The sequence below is a fragment of the Prionailurus viverrinus genome, chromosome B3 (assembly GCF_022837055.1).
Source record: "Prionailurus viverrinus isolate Anna chromosome B3, UM_Priviv_1.0, whole genome shotgun sequence".
In the NCBI taxonomy this organism is placed as follows: Eukaryota; Metazoa; Chordata; class Mammalia; order Carnivora; family Felidae; genus Prionailurus; species Prionailurus viverrinus.
The window spans coordinates 105,564,217-105,578,387 of record NC_062566.1 but is presented as its reverse complement, the minus strand read 5'-3'; the positions used below and the strand labels follow the sequence as shown (position 1 = coordinate 105,578,387).

At 39.9% G+C, this 14,171-nt stretch overlaps 1 protein-coding gene across 3 annotated transcripts in view; it reads left to right on the top strand.

Moving 5' to 3' along the window:
- PPP2R5E (protein phosphatase 2 regulatory subunit B'epsilon) overlaps positions 1-14,171 on the top strand; it is a 147,711-nt gene that overhangs the window by 71,406 nt on the left and 62,134 nt on the right. For all 3 annotated transcript variants that reach the window (XM_047861354.1, XM_047861356.1, XM_047861353.1), the window contains exon 3: positions 9,786-9,982. In XM_047861354.1, coding sequence (XP_047717310.1) covers positions 9,786-9,982 — 197 coding nt within the window. The remainder of the gene's footprint in view (positions 1-9,785; positions 9,983-14,171) is intronic.

Sequence of the window (14,171 nt, the reverse complement as noted above, 5' to 3'; positions counted from 1 at the left end):
CCTATTATTTCCTTTTTATGCTCATAAATATTGTATCATTAAAAACCATCCTTGTCTGTCTGTCTTTTCTTCCTTCTCTCATTCCTTCCACCTTTTTGGAAACGTAACTGCCATGTAACATTGTATAAGGTGTGTAAGCATGTGGCTAACACTTCCATCTGGTCACATAATTACTATTTCTTTCTTGTGGTGAGAATGTTTAAGATCTCTCTAACTTTCAAGTGTATGTTATTATATACATAGATCCTGAAACTTACTCGTTTTATAATTGGAAGCTTGTTCCTCTTTGACTAACATCTCTCCATTTCCCTCACCCTCGAGGCCCTGGTAACCATCATTCTGGTCTCTGTTTCTAAGAGTTCGGCTTGTTTACATTTCACATATAAGTGAAATCATATAGTATCTGTCCTTCTCTGATTTACTTTGCTTAGTCCATCTTTCCTTAGGTGTTTTTTGTTTGTTTTATTTTGTTTTGTTTTGTTTTTTGAGAGAGTGCGGGGGCATGAGTAGGGGAGGAGCAGAGGAAGAGGGAGAGACGGTCCTAAGTGACAGGAGGCTCAGTCTCAATCTCAGGACCATGAGTTCGTGACCTGAGCCAAAATCAAGAGTTGGGCGCCTGACCTAGAGTGAGCCACCCAGGCACTGCCATTCTTACCCAGGTGCCCCCATTCTTATTTTTTAATTTTCATTTTATGACTTGGTATTAAAATATTGGAATAATTCATTTTATTTAATATTCCTATTGAACCTTTCCCTCTATCCTGCAGTATAATTTTATTTCTAGAGGAATAAAGTTCTAATTTACAATTAGAAACATGGAGAAAGAAGATTCAATATGTAGAATTTATTGATTAAACCAGTGTCTGTTGTGTACTTACCATATTCTAGAAACTCCTCCTTGGATCTGGGTATTTAAAGATAAACAAGACACGTGTTTGATTCACTGGTTTAAAAAAAAAAAAAAGTACCAGTATAATGTGGCAAGTTCTTGACTGGAGGTGTGTATAAAATTTTGTGAAATTTTTATCTTACGTAGTTTCTAAGGACTACATGGCTGCCGTAAAATGAAAAGCTCTACTATTGTGGGTATGTGTTATCTTCTCAGCTTTTCTGGTCATCTAAACACAGTTGAAATTGGTATGTCAGTGTGGCCAGAACTCTGTGATCCATGCTACAGACAGGTGTTGGAACAAAGTGGCGATACGGCCCAAAGGTCCCCAGATACAGGCTGTGGGAAAGTTGTTCCTGGTGCCCGGCAAAGTGAGCACTAAGTAGAGGGAAGGAAGGTCCAGGCAGAGAACACACGATCTGTGCATGGGCACGTGCCACCGTGCATTTTGAGGAAGGATTGTCTTTTATTCTGAGATTGCCCTTCTCTTCTTTTATTATTCAAAAGAGCTTTCTGTTTATGAAATTATAGTGAAAATATGGTGGCTACTTACTGTTTTCATGACTTTATCTGAAAAACAAGGTCAGCTTGGTCTTTTTTGTAATTTTATTGATACAGAAAATCCTCAAAAAAGGGAATCATTGACAAAGATACTTTTGAACGCTGTGTCCTGCAGCCCTTTTTGGGGGGTGGGGGGTGAAATAGCCCAGCATGCTACAGGAGTTTCTTGTGTTCAGAGGCCCTGGTTCCATCTCTGGAAATAAGCCCTTAGGTGATGAATTAATAATAGACTTATGGGGTGTCTGGGTGGCTCAGATGGTTAAGCATCCAACTCTTGATTTTGGCTCAGGTCATGATCTTGCTGTTCATGAGTTCGAGCCCAGCATCTGGCTCTGTGCTAACGGTGTGGAGTCTGCATTAGCCAGAGGCTTTGGTGGCTTCGGTCCTGTGGGTGATTTTGGTGGCAGGAAAGTAATCTACACCTATAATTAGGAATTGATCAATTTTTAAATGTTTTATTTCTTGTCCTGACAAGTTTCAGTGACTGCCTTGGCATTAGAAGGTAAAACATGAGGGATAGCTAATATGAAGGGTTGGAAACAGAAATATTTATTAGAAGTTGTGTGCAGGGGCGCCTGGGTGGCTCAGTTGGTTGAGTGTCTGGCTTCAGCTCAGGTCATCATCTCACACTCCGTGAGTTCGAGCCCCGTGTCGGGCTCTGTGCTGACAGCTCAGAGCCTGGAGCCTGCTTCAGATTCTGTGTCTCCCCCTCTCTCTGCCCCACCCCCCCACTCATGCTCTGTCTCTCTCTGTCTCAAAAATAAATAAAAGATTTAAAAAAATAAAAAAAAAAGTTGTGTGCATATGCATGTTTTGTGTGTGTGGACTTGTGTGTGTGCATGTATGTTTTTCTCTCTTCTGATTGGAACATAGTGTCAAAGTAATATGAGAGCCTTGAATCCTGTAATTTTGCTGCTGCGGCCACTGGTTTGCATCAGTGGTGACCTTTGGGTTTTGCTTATAAGTGGAGAGCAGGTATTTGTCAGCTTTTGGGAAAGGAAAACTGGAGAGATCCACAGAAGAATAATAACAAATACATGTTGATTGTCCAAGCTGAGCAGAATAATTAATATATTGTCGTTTAGAACTTTAAGTTACCTATCTACCATTGATCACTAGTTCGGTTCTGATTTTATGCTGTTTACGTTTTAAAATACCTAAATGCTTGTAGAAAAGTCCATCAGATTTTCCTTTGCTTTTTTTAGATTACAGCTCCTCTTAAACAAGTGTCTAACCGTGACAGCTTATCCGTAGAGCTCCAGTGGCGGTGGTGGTATTGATCACAGTCACCATCACCACCATCGTCGTCGTTACTGGTGTGGGCTCTGGGGTAAGACGACCTGGATGCGCATCCCAGCTGCAGCCCTTAGTGTAGTGGGTAATGTTGTGCAAGTGATTTAGCTGTTCTGGTCCCCAGTCCTTTCTTCTGAAGAACTGGGATATTAATAGTGGCCACTCATAAGGTGTTCTGAGGATTAAAGGGGGATGATTCCTCTAAGGAGCTTAGTATAGCGCTTTGCACTAGTCTGTGTTCATTATCATTGTCATTCTTTTTACCTTGAAACATCAGTACTGGCCTTTTCTGCCTTTCAGTTTATTGCTTAAACTTGTTTAATACTCACACCCTGGTCTCATTTTTTGGATACTGGATACTGTTTCATCTGTGTAGCCATTCTATGAGATGTACTTTTTACTTATTTTGTTTTTTAAAGTTTATTTATTGATTTATTTTTTTTGAGAGAGAGTGTGTGTGTGTGTGGGAACGTGGGGGAGGGGCAGGCAGAGAGAAAAGGGAGAGAGAGAATCCTAAGCAGGCTCTGTGCTGTGGGGCTCCCTCTCACGCGAGATCATGAGACGTGTTTTGAACCTGTGGGAAAAGCACATGCTAGTAATCAGCCAAGTGTTTCCTATCTTATTAATAAATTGGAAGGAGTTCTAAAAGCAGCCAACTGTACATTCACTTCTTTACGGCCCAGGAGAGGAAGGAATGCTTTCACTGTTGTAGATATTTCCAGGGACCTTCCTTTTCTTGGAAATGGCAAGTTTTCACAGTTAGTTTTTTTGTTTTTTAATTGCTGTTTTTATCTTTTTTTTTTTTTTTTTTTTTGGAGAGGGAGAGAGTGAGTGGGGGAGAGGGAAGAGAATTTAAGCTGGCTCCACATTGAGCCCAACGTGGGGCTTGATCCTATGACCCTGGGATCATGGCCTGAGCCGAAATCAAGAGTGAGATGGCTGAACCAACTGAGTCACCCAGGTGCCCCTCACGGTTAGTTTTCAGTGAACTAAAAAGAGAAAGAATTTCAAAGGTGAAGAAGATGAGAGAAGGATTTTGTAGTTATTACTTTAAAAACTGGCCTCACATTGAAATCACTTGGGATGCTTTTAAAAAATACAGATATATAGTAGTGGAAATACCACACCACCACCACCACCACCACGGTCATCAATAGCAGAACACACGTTTTTGAACCCACTGCTTTGAATACAGTAATAAAGTAATTGGAATGGTGAAGTCTTCACTACTTTAACTACTGTGTTAGTTTCTTTATGTTGAAGTAGCTTGTGCAATCAACATGTTACAGACTAGTTCATAGGACATGAAGCCTCATATTATTACTTGGTTCATTAGAAAGACTTAGAGTTTTCTCTCCCTGTTTTGATGAGATATAGCTGGTTATATCTGCAATTTTGGGGGTGTCAAAAACAATTCCTAATTTAAGCATAGTTCACTAATAAAATAGAATTCCATTTAGTTTTACCAAAATATGTGCTACGAGAGGAGAATGCCTCTCGTATCTGTGTTTAGAAGTAAACTAGGTGGCAAGGGTTTGGACAAAGCACATGGACAGTCAGGCAGGCATTTTACTGCTGGTACTAACATGCCATGCTTCAGTTCATCAAGGACTAGTTTTCTGTAAATGCAGTTTCATATGCTTTATGCAAATGAAAGTCTCATTGACTTTATTGAAGTTTTAGAGGGTTGTATGTGATAGGGATGGAGATTTACATACTTTAGGGAAAGTTGTAAGGGTTGAGGTGGGAGCAGGGATCAAAGACCATGTTTATATCCTCTGTGTTGGTAACTTGATTTTTTTGTGAGAGTGGGAGAACTGGATGTAAAAGGGCTGAGGAATGGCTTAGGACATTTTCAGGTGAAAAGCATTCTTAATTCTTAGTAGGATTTTATTGCAGATCTTTTGAATTCACATAATTGGTCATAAATATTTTTCATCAGGAGCTCAAATAATGTTACTGCTGAAGCTTCCAATGCAAACATCATTTTAGAGAAATGTTTTTTCATTATATTTCCACATTCATTTTAATAGCCTATGTGTGAGTAAGTTACCAGCCCATGTCTTTTTTTAAAATGAATTTGCATTTTTTTCTGTGATGATATGACTAATAAATGTTATAATGATGTAAACCTTCTTTATTTATTTGATTGGCCTGTTTGCAAAGTGTGAATTTAATGTTCTGATTTTCACCAGCTTCAGTTGAATGGAGTCTTAGAGCACTAAACCCAAAGGACACCTAGCTTATGTTTTATTTCTTGTACTTTTGCTTTTTTTTTTTTTTTTTTTGCTTTGCAAAGTCCTGAGTCAGGCCCTGCGGGAAGATGGGCCGATATTGGATCCATGATCCTGTGCCCCAAACATTAGTTGGGATGGAATAATGGAAGCTTGTTGACTAGGGAGGAATGAGTTTATTTTGCTAATTACAGACAAACACTAATAAACCGTCAGCTTTTGAAATCATAGTAAGGGTGAGGGGAGGTTCATGTGTGTGTATGTGTGCCCGTGCACGTGTGCAGGTAATGGGGAGGCGGGAGGTTGGGCTGTGTGGCTAAAGTGTATTTACACTCTGTTGACTGTTCTTTGGACACAAGGAGAATCTTTTGTCTCTTAATTTGAGCTTGCATCCTCCCTCTACTGTGGAATTCTATGTTCGTTTTCCCATTCCTTCTTGTTACTTGTCAATTTTAAAATTATTTGGGTGTGAACACCTTGGAAGTGGGAGTAGTCCTTTTCCCTAGCTTATTGATGAAAATTGGTAGGAGGATGCTGGGAGATGCAATAGAAAAGGCATATGGGAGAAAATGAATGCTAAAAGAAAAAGAGGGACAGTACAGGGAGTAATGTAACTGCCAAGTTGATTGACCACTTAGCTGGTCACTAAATTATTTTCTTGGGTGAGAAACATAGTCTGGAAATCAACTTAATTTGAGAGTTGTTCCAGAGCAGCAGAATCTGATTTTATGAATCTTATCCAAAACTATGAGAATTGATTTGGTTATCTCCTTTTTAAACAAATACTAACATTGGATGGATGGGTTGTTGTGCTCATGACCTTCATGGTATTATATAACCACTTATTGATTCCTCATTATTTATGGTTATGATTCTGTGGAATTCTTCTCCTGGGGGCAGGGACAGCCTGTGTAGACCAGAGGTGTCCATTAGAAGAGAGACGACACAAGCATCCATCCACTGCCTGGTCTGCTTTGGGATTCTAAGATGACCTTTAATTTTTCTAATTTACATTTATTTCTAAATGTCTGTAATTTGTAATTTGTTTTCCTCCAATCTGAGTTATTTCAGAAGTGTTTAGATTCTCAGGTGGCTTGCATTTGGGAGGTGGGTGACTTTGAACTGTTAAAATCTAGTGTTATTACATTATGGTTAGAATGCATTGCCTATGTGATTTCTTCTTTTTGTCATTTATGATCTTCTTTTTCCGACCTAGTACCTGATACTTTTGATAAATGTTTCTTTAAAAGATATTTGTTATCTGCTTCTGGGACCGGTTCCATAAGACATTAAACTTCTATCATTGAAACCTTCTGGGCTACTCAGAGTGTTTCTTCTCCGATACTGGCTTGTTCTACCTTTTCACATTACCCGTTTTCATAGCTCACTGGGATTAGGGAGATGAGGGCAAGGAGGTTGAGAGCAGCACAGCTATTTGAGGCAGTCAGAGGACCAGACAGTACAAGAGCCCTTTGCTCAGGCTGATTTAGGTCCTCCTTCAGTGAGAATGAAAAAAAAATTTTTTTTTGAATTGTTGCTGTAATTGAATTGTCTCTTTCAGGAATACTCCTCCCTCTTTTTCTTTCGTCAGTCTTGATCACTTCTGTTATTTAAGTTAAGGAGAAGAGATCCTTTAGAAGAATTTAGCCTGTGATAAAGAATAGCTTATTGCTGTGTGTGTTAATCTCGGGAATGGGCTAGAGGGAGGATAGAGAAGGGGTTCAGCCTGATCCTTTATGAATGGGGCATGTTGGAGATTACTTGTTGATTTCTCTCTGTGTTCTTCCTTTTCTTATCTCTTTGCACACACCCCGTTTTATGAAGTCTGATATTCTTCTTGTCTTTTATTGAGTTTCATGGTTGCACGATGATGAACAGTCCTTGCTCTGGAGCCAGTGTGCCTGGGTTTGAATCCTGTCTTTCTGCTTGTTGGCTGTATGATTCTGGGCAAGTCACTGAATTTCCTTGTGTCTTGATTTTTTCATTTGTTAAATTGGAAATAGTACCTACTGCATAGAACTGTTGTGGTATTATGTGAGATATAATACTTGAAAATGCTTAGAATAGTACACAACAAATGTACCCAATAGTGCTTAGTAAACGAAAGCGATTATTATTCCATTAGGCAGATGGATAGCCTGCTTCACATTTGTCTATGACATTACGTCAATTTGGATTAAGAATAAATTTCAACTGCCTAACATAAAAAAAAAGACCAAATGTTAATTGCCTGGATTTTAAAAATAGCCAAATATATGAATCTCTTGAGGTTTTTTGCAGCGACCACAATGATTAATCACTGTTGTCACTACTTAAATGATGGTTTGCTTTTTGGAGGAAAGGCTGTCACTTATAGATGCTTTCATAATTCGTATGTGCTGAGTTATGCAGTTCTCCATGTAAATGGTCTGGTTTTCAAGCCTTATTAAAGTTACTGTATCAAAAATAGGATTAATTAAAATCTCCTTTAAAGATTTTAACCTTAATGTTACATTAATAAGATTGTTTTGTTCCCTGTGCAGCATCAAAACTTCCATTCAGCTTTGAGGTATGAGGTCTGACTTAGAACTTGCAGGACTTTAGTACTTAACCATCATGGTCCTATGCATGTAACTAGTCATTGGCTATGGATATATAGCCATTTTCATAAGCTGCTTAGTTTTGTTTACTTATTAATTAATTTTGAATGCTAAAAGCAGGTAGCAATTCAAGAGAAAGCTTGGTCTGATTAAACTCAGTTCTTATAGTCTTTAGACTAGTTTTAATGGTATTTATTTATTTAATTTATTTATTTATTTATTTATTTTTTTTATTTTTGAAGGAGAGAGAGACAGAGCATGGGCGGGGGAGGAGCAGGGAGAGAGGGAGACATAGAATTTGAAGCAGGCTCCAGGCTCTAAGCTGTCAGCACAGAGCCCGATGCGGGGGCTCGAACTCACGAACTGTGAGATCATGACCTGAGCCGAAGTCGGACGCTCAACCGACTGAGCCACCCAGGCGCCCCAGTCTTTAGACTAGTTTTAGACTAGATTTAGACTAGACTAGTTTCAGCTAGATTTTTTTTTTTTTTGAATGTGATTAAGTCTAGGGACATAGAATAAGATATCTCACAGCTTAAATCCCAAAGTCTTTGTAATACATTAGGCTTTTAGGGACCCATGGGGGTGGTGGCAGGGGAGAAAACTTACAGGTTAAGAATAATTTCTAAATTTATAACTTGTTTTCACTAAGAATAGCAGTGATGCTCTACATACCTTCAAAAATACTGACTACTTCTTGTTCCTTTGTATCTGGTAGGAAAATCCTGTGTTTTCAGGTGTCCTGCCCACTCTCATCTAGGCTTACCTGAAAGTTGATGTCAGCAGGCAGTGTTTTGGGAGAATTATCTCTGAGGTCCCACGTACTTGGACTAGCGCTTGGGTTATGGGGTGTGAGCAGGGGAAGAGGGTTGTGGAGAGGAGTCACGTGGACCCTTTTAATAGGAGCCTGCCCTCACTGCCTTCTGCTAGGGCCGCTGGTGTTGTAAGGTGAGTGCTGCTAACTGTCGCACTTACCTCCAGAGAATAGGTGGCCCGTGCTTTACGGCTGCTGGAAAGCATTTACTGGGAAGCTGGCAACTGAAGGTGCTTGCAAGTGAGTGGCCAAACATTGTTAAAGTCCTTCTTGAGTGGTACAAAGGGAGTGTGGAAATGTGGTGGGAGACCTGGGCGCTGGGCCCAGCTCCGTAACTTATTCATTGTGGGACGACCTCAGTGATAGTCTCTAATTTTCTTTTTGGGAAAATAATATCATGCCACCTGCTTACCTTTAAGAGTGTTTTGAGGATTAATGAGTTACGTACCTTGGATGAAGGCGGGAGCCTGGTCATAATTTCATTGCCTTTTTAGAGAAGATCCAGTTTGGGGAATAAAGTAGTGAAAATAAAGGAATGGAGTGGGCTGTTTACAACTTGATGTGTTTCACGTCCAGCTGTAAATCAGGTTTTCATTCTCACTGAGGAATTTTAACTTGAAATTTTTATATATTTTTTAGAAATGACACCAAACCAAATGTCTGACCTGCTGTTTGTGGGAAAAGAACAGATGTTTATTCTGAGAACATACTAATGAAGATGTTAGTGGTTTTCTCGCACTGTTAAGGGAATAAGATGGGTCATAAGAGAGAGCATAGATTGAAGTATAGTTTGCTCTTATTGTCCCATCACTGGTGTGTTCTTTTTGAGAGAATTGATATTACTTCATTTTGTTGGTTTTCCAAGTTTCCTTGACAAAGAAACTTCATAGATGTCAAGCCAAAACAAAACAAAAAATATAAACACACATACAACAGTTGCTTTAAATACCAAGGATGTCAGCGTGAAATTAAAATGAATTTACTGACATTTCTGCTTTGAAATTTTTTTAGTAAAACTAATTTAAACCAAGTGAAAACTTGTGGCTTTACCTTATAATGGGAAGTTTGACCTTTTTCAGTGCTTTTGGCTCAGGGGTTTTGACATGGGATGTTTTTGGTTAAAATTTGCTTCAACTTTCTAATGGCTCTTGGGATTTTGGTCTATCTTTGGTTGGAATAGATATTTGGAATAGCAAATGCTGTCTATTGTGTTGGTACCACGTAGCTTTCAAAGACAAGGTCTCCTAAGTAGTGGCTATGGTATCCCCTCCCGCCCGTGTGTAATTGTTAAAAAGAACACTGTTGTCATGTGAATTCTTATTTTTTTGAGCTTGCCTTTGAAGTAACTTTCACAGAGAATTCCTGTTACCTAGAAATTGATGACAGACTTACACCATTTCCTTTTTTTTTCTTAGACGTTCCGTCCTCAGAGCAGCCTGAACTGTTCCTAAAGAAACTTCAGCAGTGCTGTGTCATTTTTGACTTCATGGACACGCTATCTGATCTTAAAATGAAAGAATACAAGCGCTCCACTCTTAATGAACTGGTGGACTACATTACAATAAGCAGAGGCTGTTTGACAGAGCAGACTTACCCTGAAGTAGTTAGAATGGTGAGTTTCTTTGTTTCGCCGCGGACACTTTTAAGCACCTTCCATAGCGACGTACAGGTGTAATTATTGCAGAGTCAGGTCACTGGAGGCCACCTCCACAAATGAGAACCAACCTTCTGAGAGCTAAGCTAAAGTAGTCGGAACAATACTAGAATTTGAAGAGTATGATTTCATGAGAATGAAATCCACAACTTTTCACCTACAACAGTACTGGAGGAACCAGCGACTTCAGAGTATGAAGCCAGGATTGCCAGGGTGTTCTTGGATTTCTGGCATTGGGAAAAGAAAAGACACAGGAGAATCAACACAAGTTTTAGATCTGTGTTTGAAAAATATTCAAGCCTGTTGGATGTCTTGATTTTTTTTCCCCCTCCCTGTTCACTGTGGTAATTTAGAAATGGCTTTAACCTCAATAAAATTGTGATTTGTAGAATCTAGTTAAAGCCTCTCCTGGCTTTATAAACTAATCATTCCCATTATAATCTTGAAATCTGGGGTGATGTCTTTCATTATTTTTGAACAGTGTCTTGCACTTTGTGTGGTCATTAGGAGTTAAGAGAAGAAACATTATTAGCATAATAGAAGTAATTATGTTCTTTTTGGGTCAGTAATTATATTTGTTGTTGTTGTTGTTGTTGTTGTTTTTTTTTAAAGCTGAGCCAAAATATGGTTTTCTGTTGGATTTCTATGGGAAGCTTGCCTTCCTTGGCATCCCAGAAGATGTTGGATCTAGAGAGTACGTGCTCTTTTGGGGAGGTGGGGCTCTTCCACTAATTGGTGAAATTATGCTGCAGAAATCCAGAAGGGTCAGCGCAACCACTGGGAAGCCCCTTGGAGAATCTGGCCCATTCTCTCTGTACTGCTGAAAACTGTCTAGCTTTTCAGTTCAACTTTTATCATTTGTATTCAACAGATACAGAAAAGAGACCTCCGTGATGAAGTAGATGTAGTTAAAAATGAATAGTTCAGATTTGGGAAGGGATGTGAATTATCATAACTTGAGAAACTGTGACTGATGTGTGAAGATTATTTCAAAACAATGTCCAGTGTATCCCTCAGATATGTGTTTGAGTGTATGTTGCATTTGTTGTTAATTTACGAGAATATACTAGTAGAATGTTTCGTAGGTTAACTATTAACATTGTAGCTCTTGAGCAGTGGTTCTCAACTAGGGGTGGTTTTGCTTCCCAGGGCACTTTGGCAATGTCTAGAGACGATTTGGCAGTCACACCCAGGGGTGGGGAGGGGCATGCTACCAGCATCTCCTGGAGAGAGGTCTAACTGCAGCTAAACATCTCATGATGCACAGGACAGCCCCCTAACAAAGAATTATCTGGCCCTAAATGCCAACAGTACTGTTGTTGAGAAGTCCTGCTCTCGAGTTTGCATGCTATCTGAACCTCTTAACCTGACACCTAAGGTTTTCTCTAGGCCATCTGCCTTCTGCAGGTTTTGGTTTTAACCTACCCCTTGGTTTTAACCTACCCATCTCCTCAGCCAACAGAGGTATCCACCCTGTATAACTTCCTTCTATATCTCATTCCATGGATTGTCCATTAATATGTAAGCACATATAAGCATATAGATATAAATACACAAGTCGTGGCATACTGTACAAACTTATCTGTACCTTGCGTTTTTCACTTAGCAATATAGACTGTATATCAGTGCACATAAAGCTGTCTCATTCAGTCTTACAGGTGTATAATACTTCATTGTGTGGGTGAACCATAATTCATTTAACCACTATCCTATGAATATCCTTATATACCCATCAGTTTACCTTTGTGTGAGAACCTTTGTATGTTTACTGGTTTGTTTTTTTTAAATAGCCTTTCTTTCCCCCTGTTTCTGGACCTTCATGTGTTTCTTGGGCCCCATCTCTGATTCTCCCCTTCCTTTCAAGACTTGGCTTCAGGTGCTATTGCTGTTTCCTGAAAAGCTCAGAGTTGTCCCATACCTTCATTTCCTTCATCTCTTGGCAATTCATCCTTTTGGAATTTGTTCACTTGCTGCTCTTTAATTTTTCACACCTTTATTTGATTTTTCTAATTAGACTATAAGCACTTCTAGGCAGGAACTATGTCCTGCACATCTCTGTGGCCCCCAGAATACCTCCTAGTGCAGGTCTATCAGGAGTTCGTTGAACGAGTGAATGAATTCCCTCTTAAATGCGAGTGTTTCAGGCTCTCAAATTATCTCAAATTAAGATATTGAATGTCATTGGGTTATATTTAGTTTTTAAACCCAGTATTTGGCATAATCAAAAACTTCTTTTATTCCTGTGAAACCAACTTGGTTCTAAATGAGCTTTGGTCTCTTAACGGAGACTATTTTCCCTTCTCCCCTACCCTCCCCCAACCCCCTTCCAAAAATTGTTTTTAAAAGTCTCCTGTCAGGTGAGTTGTGTATGAATGTGGGTTTTAAAGTATACTGGAGGCCTACCTTAGGAGATGTTAAATCTGTAGCACGCGTACTGTTCTAGGGCATTAGAAAATTAACTTTCCAGATGGTGGTTTAGGGTTCTCAGGGGCGTAGTTTATTTTTCAGATCTCATGATTTGTGAAATTGTAACCATTAATTTTACATGGTTCTTAGGCAGTCTAGGGCATTTACAGAGAAGGAGTTAGTGTGGGAGAGTCTGAAAGAGAAGAGACTTTGGAGCCACACAGACCTGGGCTCAAGTGCCAGCTCTGGCCGCACTTACTTGCTTCATCACCTTGGATGGAGCCCTTCCTCTGGGGCCTCAGTTTTTGTGTGGTGCTAAGAGGCACATGGGATCAGGCGAAGGGTGACCATAGTCCTACCTCCGCTGCTCCATGAATACTCTGCCTAAGTAAAGTGCTCTGCACGTAAAGTCCTCACCTCCTCAGATACAATCTTGCAATACAGTCTAGCAAGCTGGCCGCTTAACCACTCCGTAAGAAGGGTTGGAACCCCGTCCCCACTTGTTGCCCTCTACTCCCTTCCATTTTGCCACCTCGGAGGCCCCTTCTATATAGAAATTCTGGTGCTGCCACTGCCCACTTTCCTCATCTGTATCACACCTGCCTTTTTCTGGCCTTTTGTGAGGATTGGCAATATCTGTGTACAAAGCTTATGGAATAGTCCCTAACATATGGCAAGCATTAGTTCAGTAGTGCTATGTTTGGACGATTCTGTTATTATATACTTGATTTTACAATCATTGGTGGAACCCAGCATTCCTTTTGTGGACTTGAGGTGTTGTCAGCTGGATGTGTCGTATTCCATTGCCTCGATGGTTCTCAAATTCTGTAACTCCAAGATGATCCTGCCTCTTGAACAAACGTCACTGTCCCCACCTATTCTTTCTTGTTATTGTAAAATGCAACCACTTTCACTAGGATTAGTGAAGGAAATGGTGGTGCTTTTAGTGAAATATCAGTAAGTGATAGCCAGGTTTTATAAACGAGGATGAGTGATGACTTACAGCGACAGGTTCTGGTGTTAGCACTATTACCAAAAGCCTTTGATCCAACCTGAAGGGACCTGTCCTTTGAGAGTTCTAAGTCTGTTAGGGGAAGGAAAGAGTGACCGATAAAAGTAATCTGTGAGTTGTGGAAGCCATTTTTAGCATTTAAATGAAGTCTAGATACCACCTCCAGGCTGCTAGAATTAAGAAAGCAAAGCAGCTCTTGATGTGTAAACAGGATAAAACAATGTAGTGCGTACCTTCCCTGCGGGAGAGTTGTGTGGGCTGGTGGAGAGAGCCCGAGACTGAGAATGTGGAAGTCACCGTCCACTTGATTGATGGTGAGGTCTCGGGCAAATAATTAATTTCCTCTCAAGCCCCGGTTTCTCCTGTGTATAAATGGAGGGGATCGGTGACGATTGCTCCCACCTTCCAGCTCTGAAAACCACTGGCTCTTTCAGTCAACACAGTCTAAGAAATTGAGAATGGATTCTGCTTCCAAAATAGTAGCTTAGGTAAGTGGTTTGTTTTCATGTATTTCACCTGAGGGCAAATCTGATGGAAAAAACGAGAATCAGGACTTGTAGTTCCTTGAGGCTTTGGCTCATTCTGCTTTGTATCATCTCAAGTGTCAGGCTTCTGTCCTTGAGTCAGTATTTTTACCACATTATGCTAATGTTTTTTCTCTTTGGTTCTGTTGCCATGCATCCATTTGAAAGACTTTTTAGAATTTCTGGCTCTCCCAGTAATCTTGTG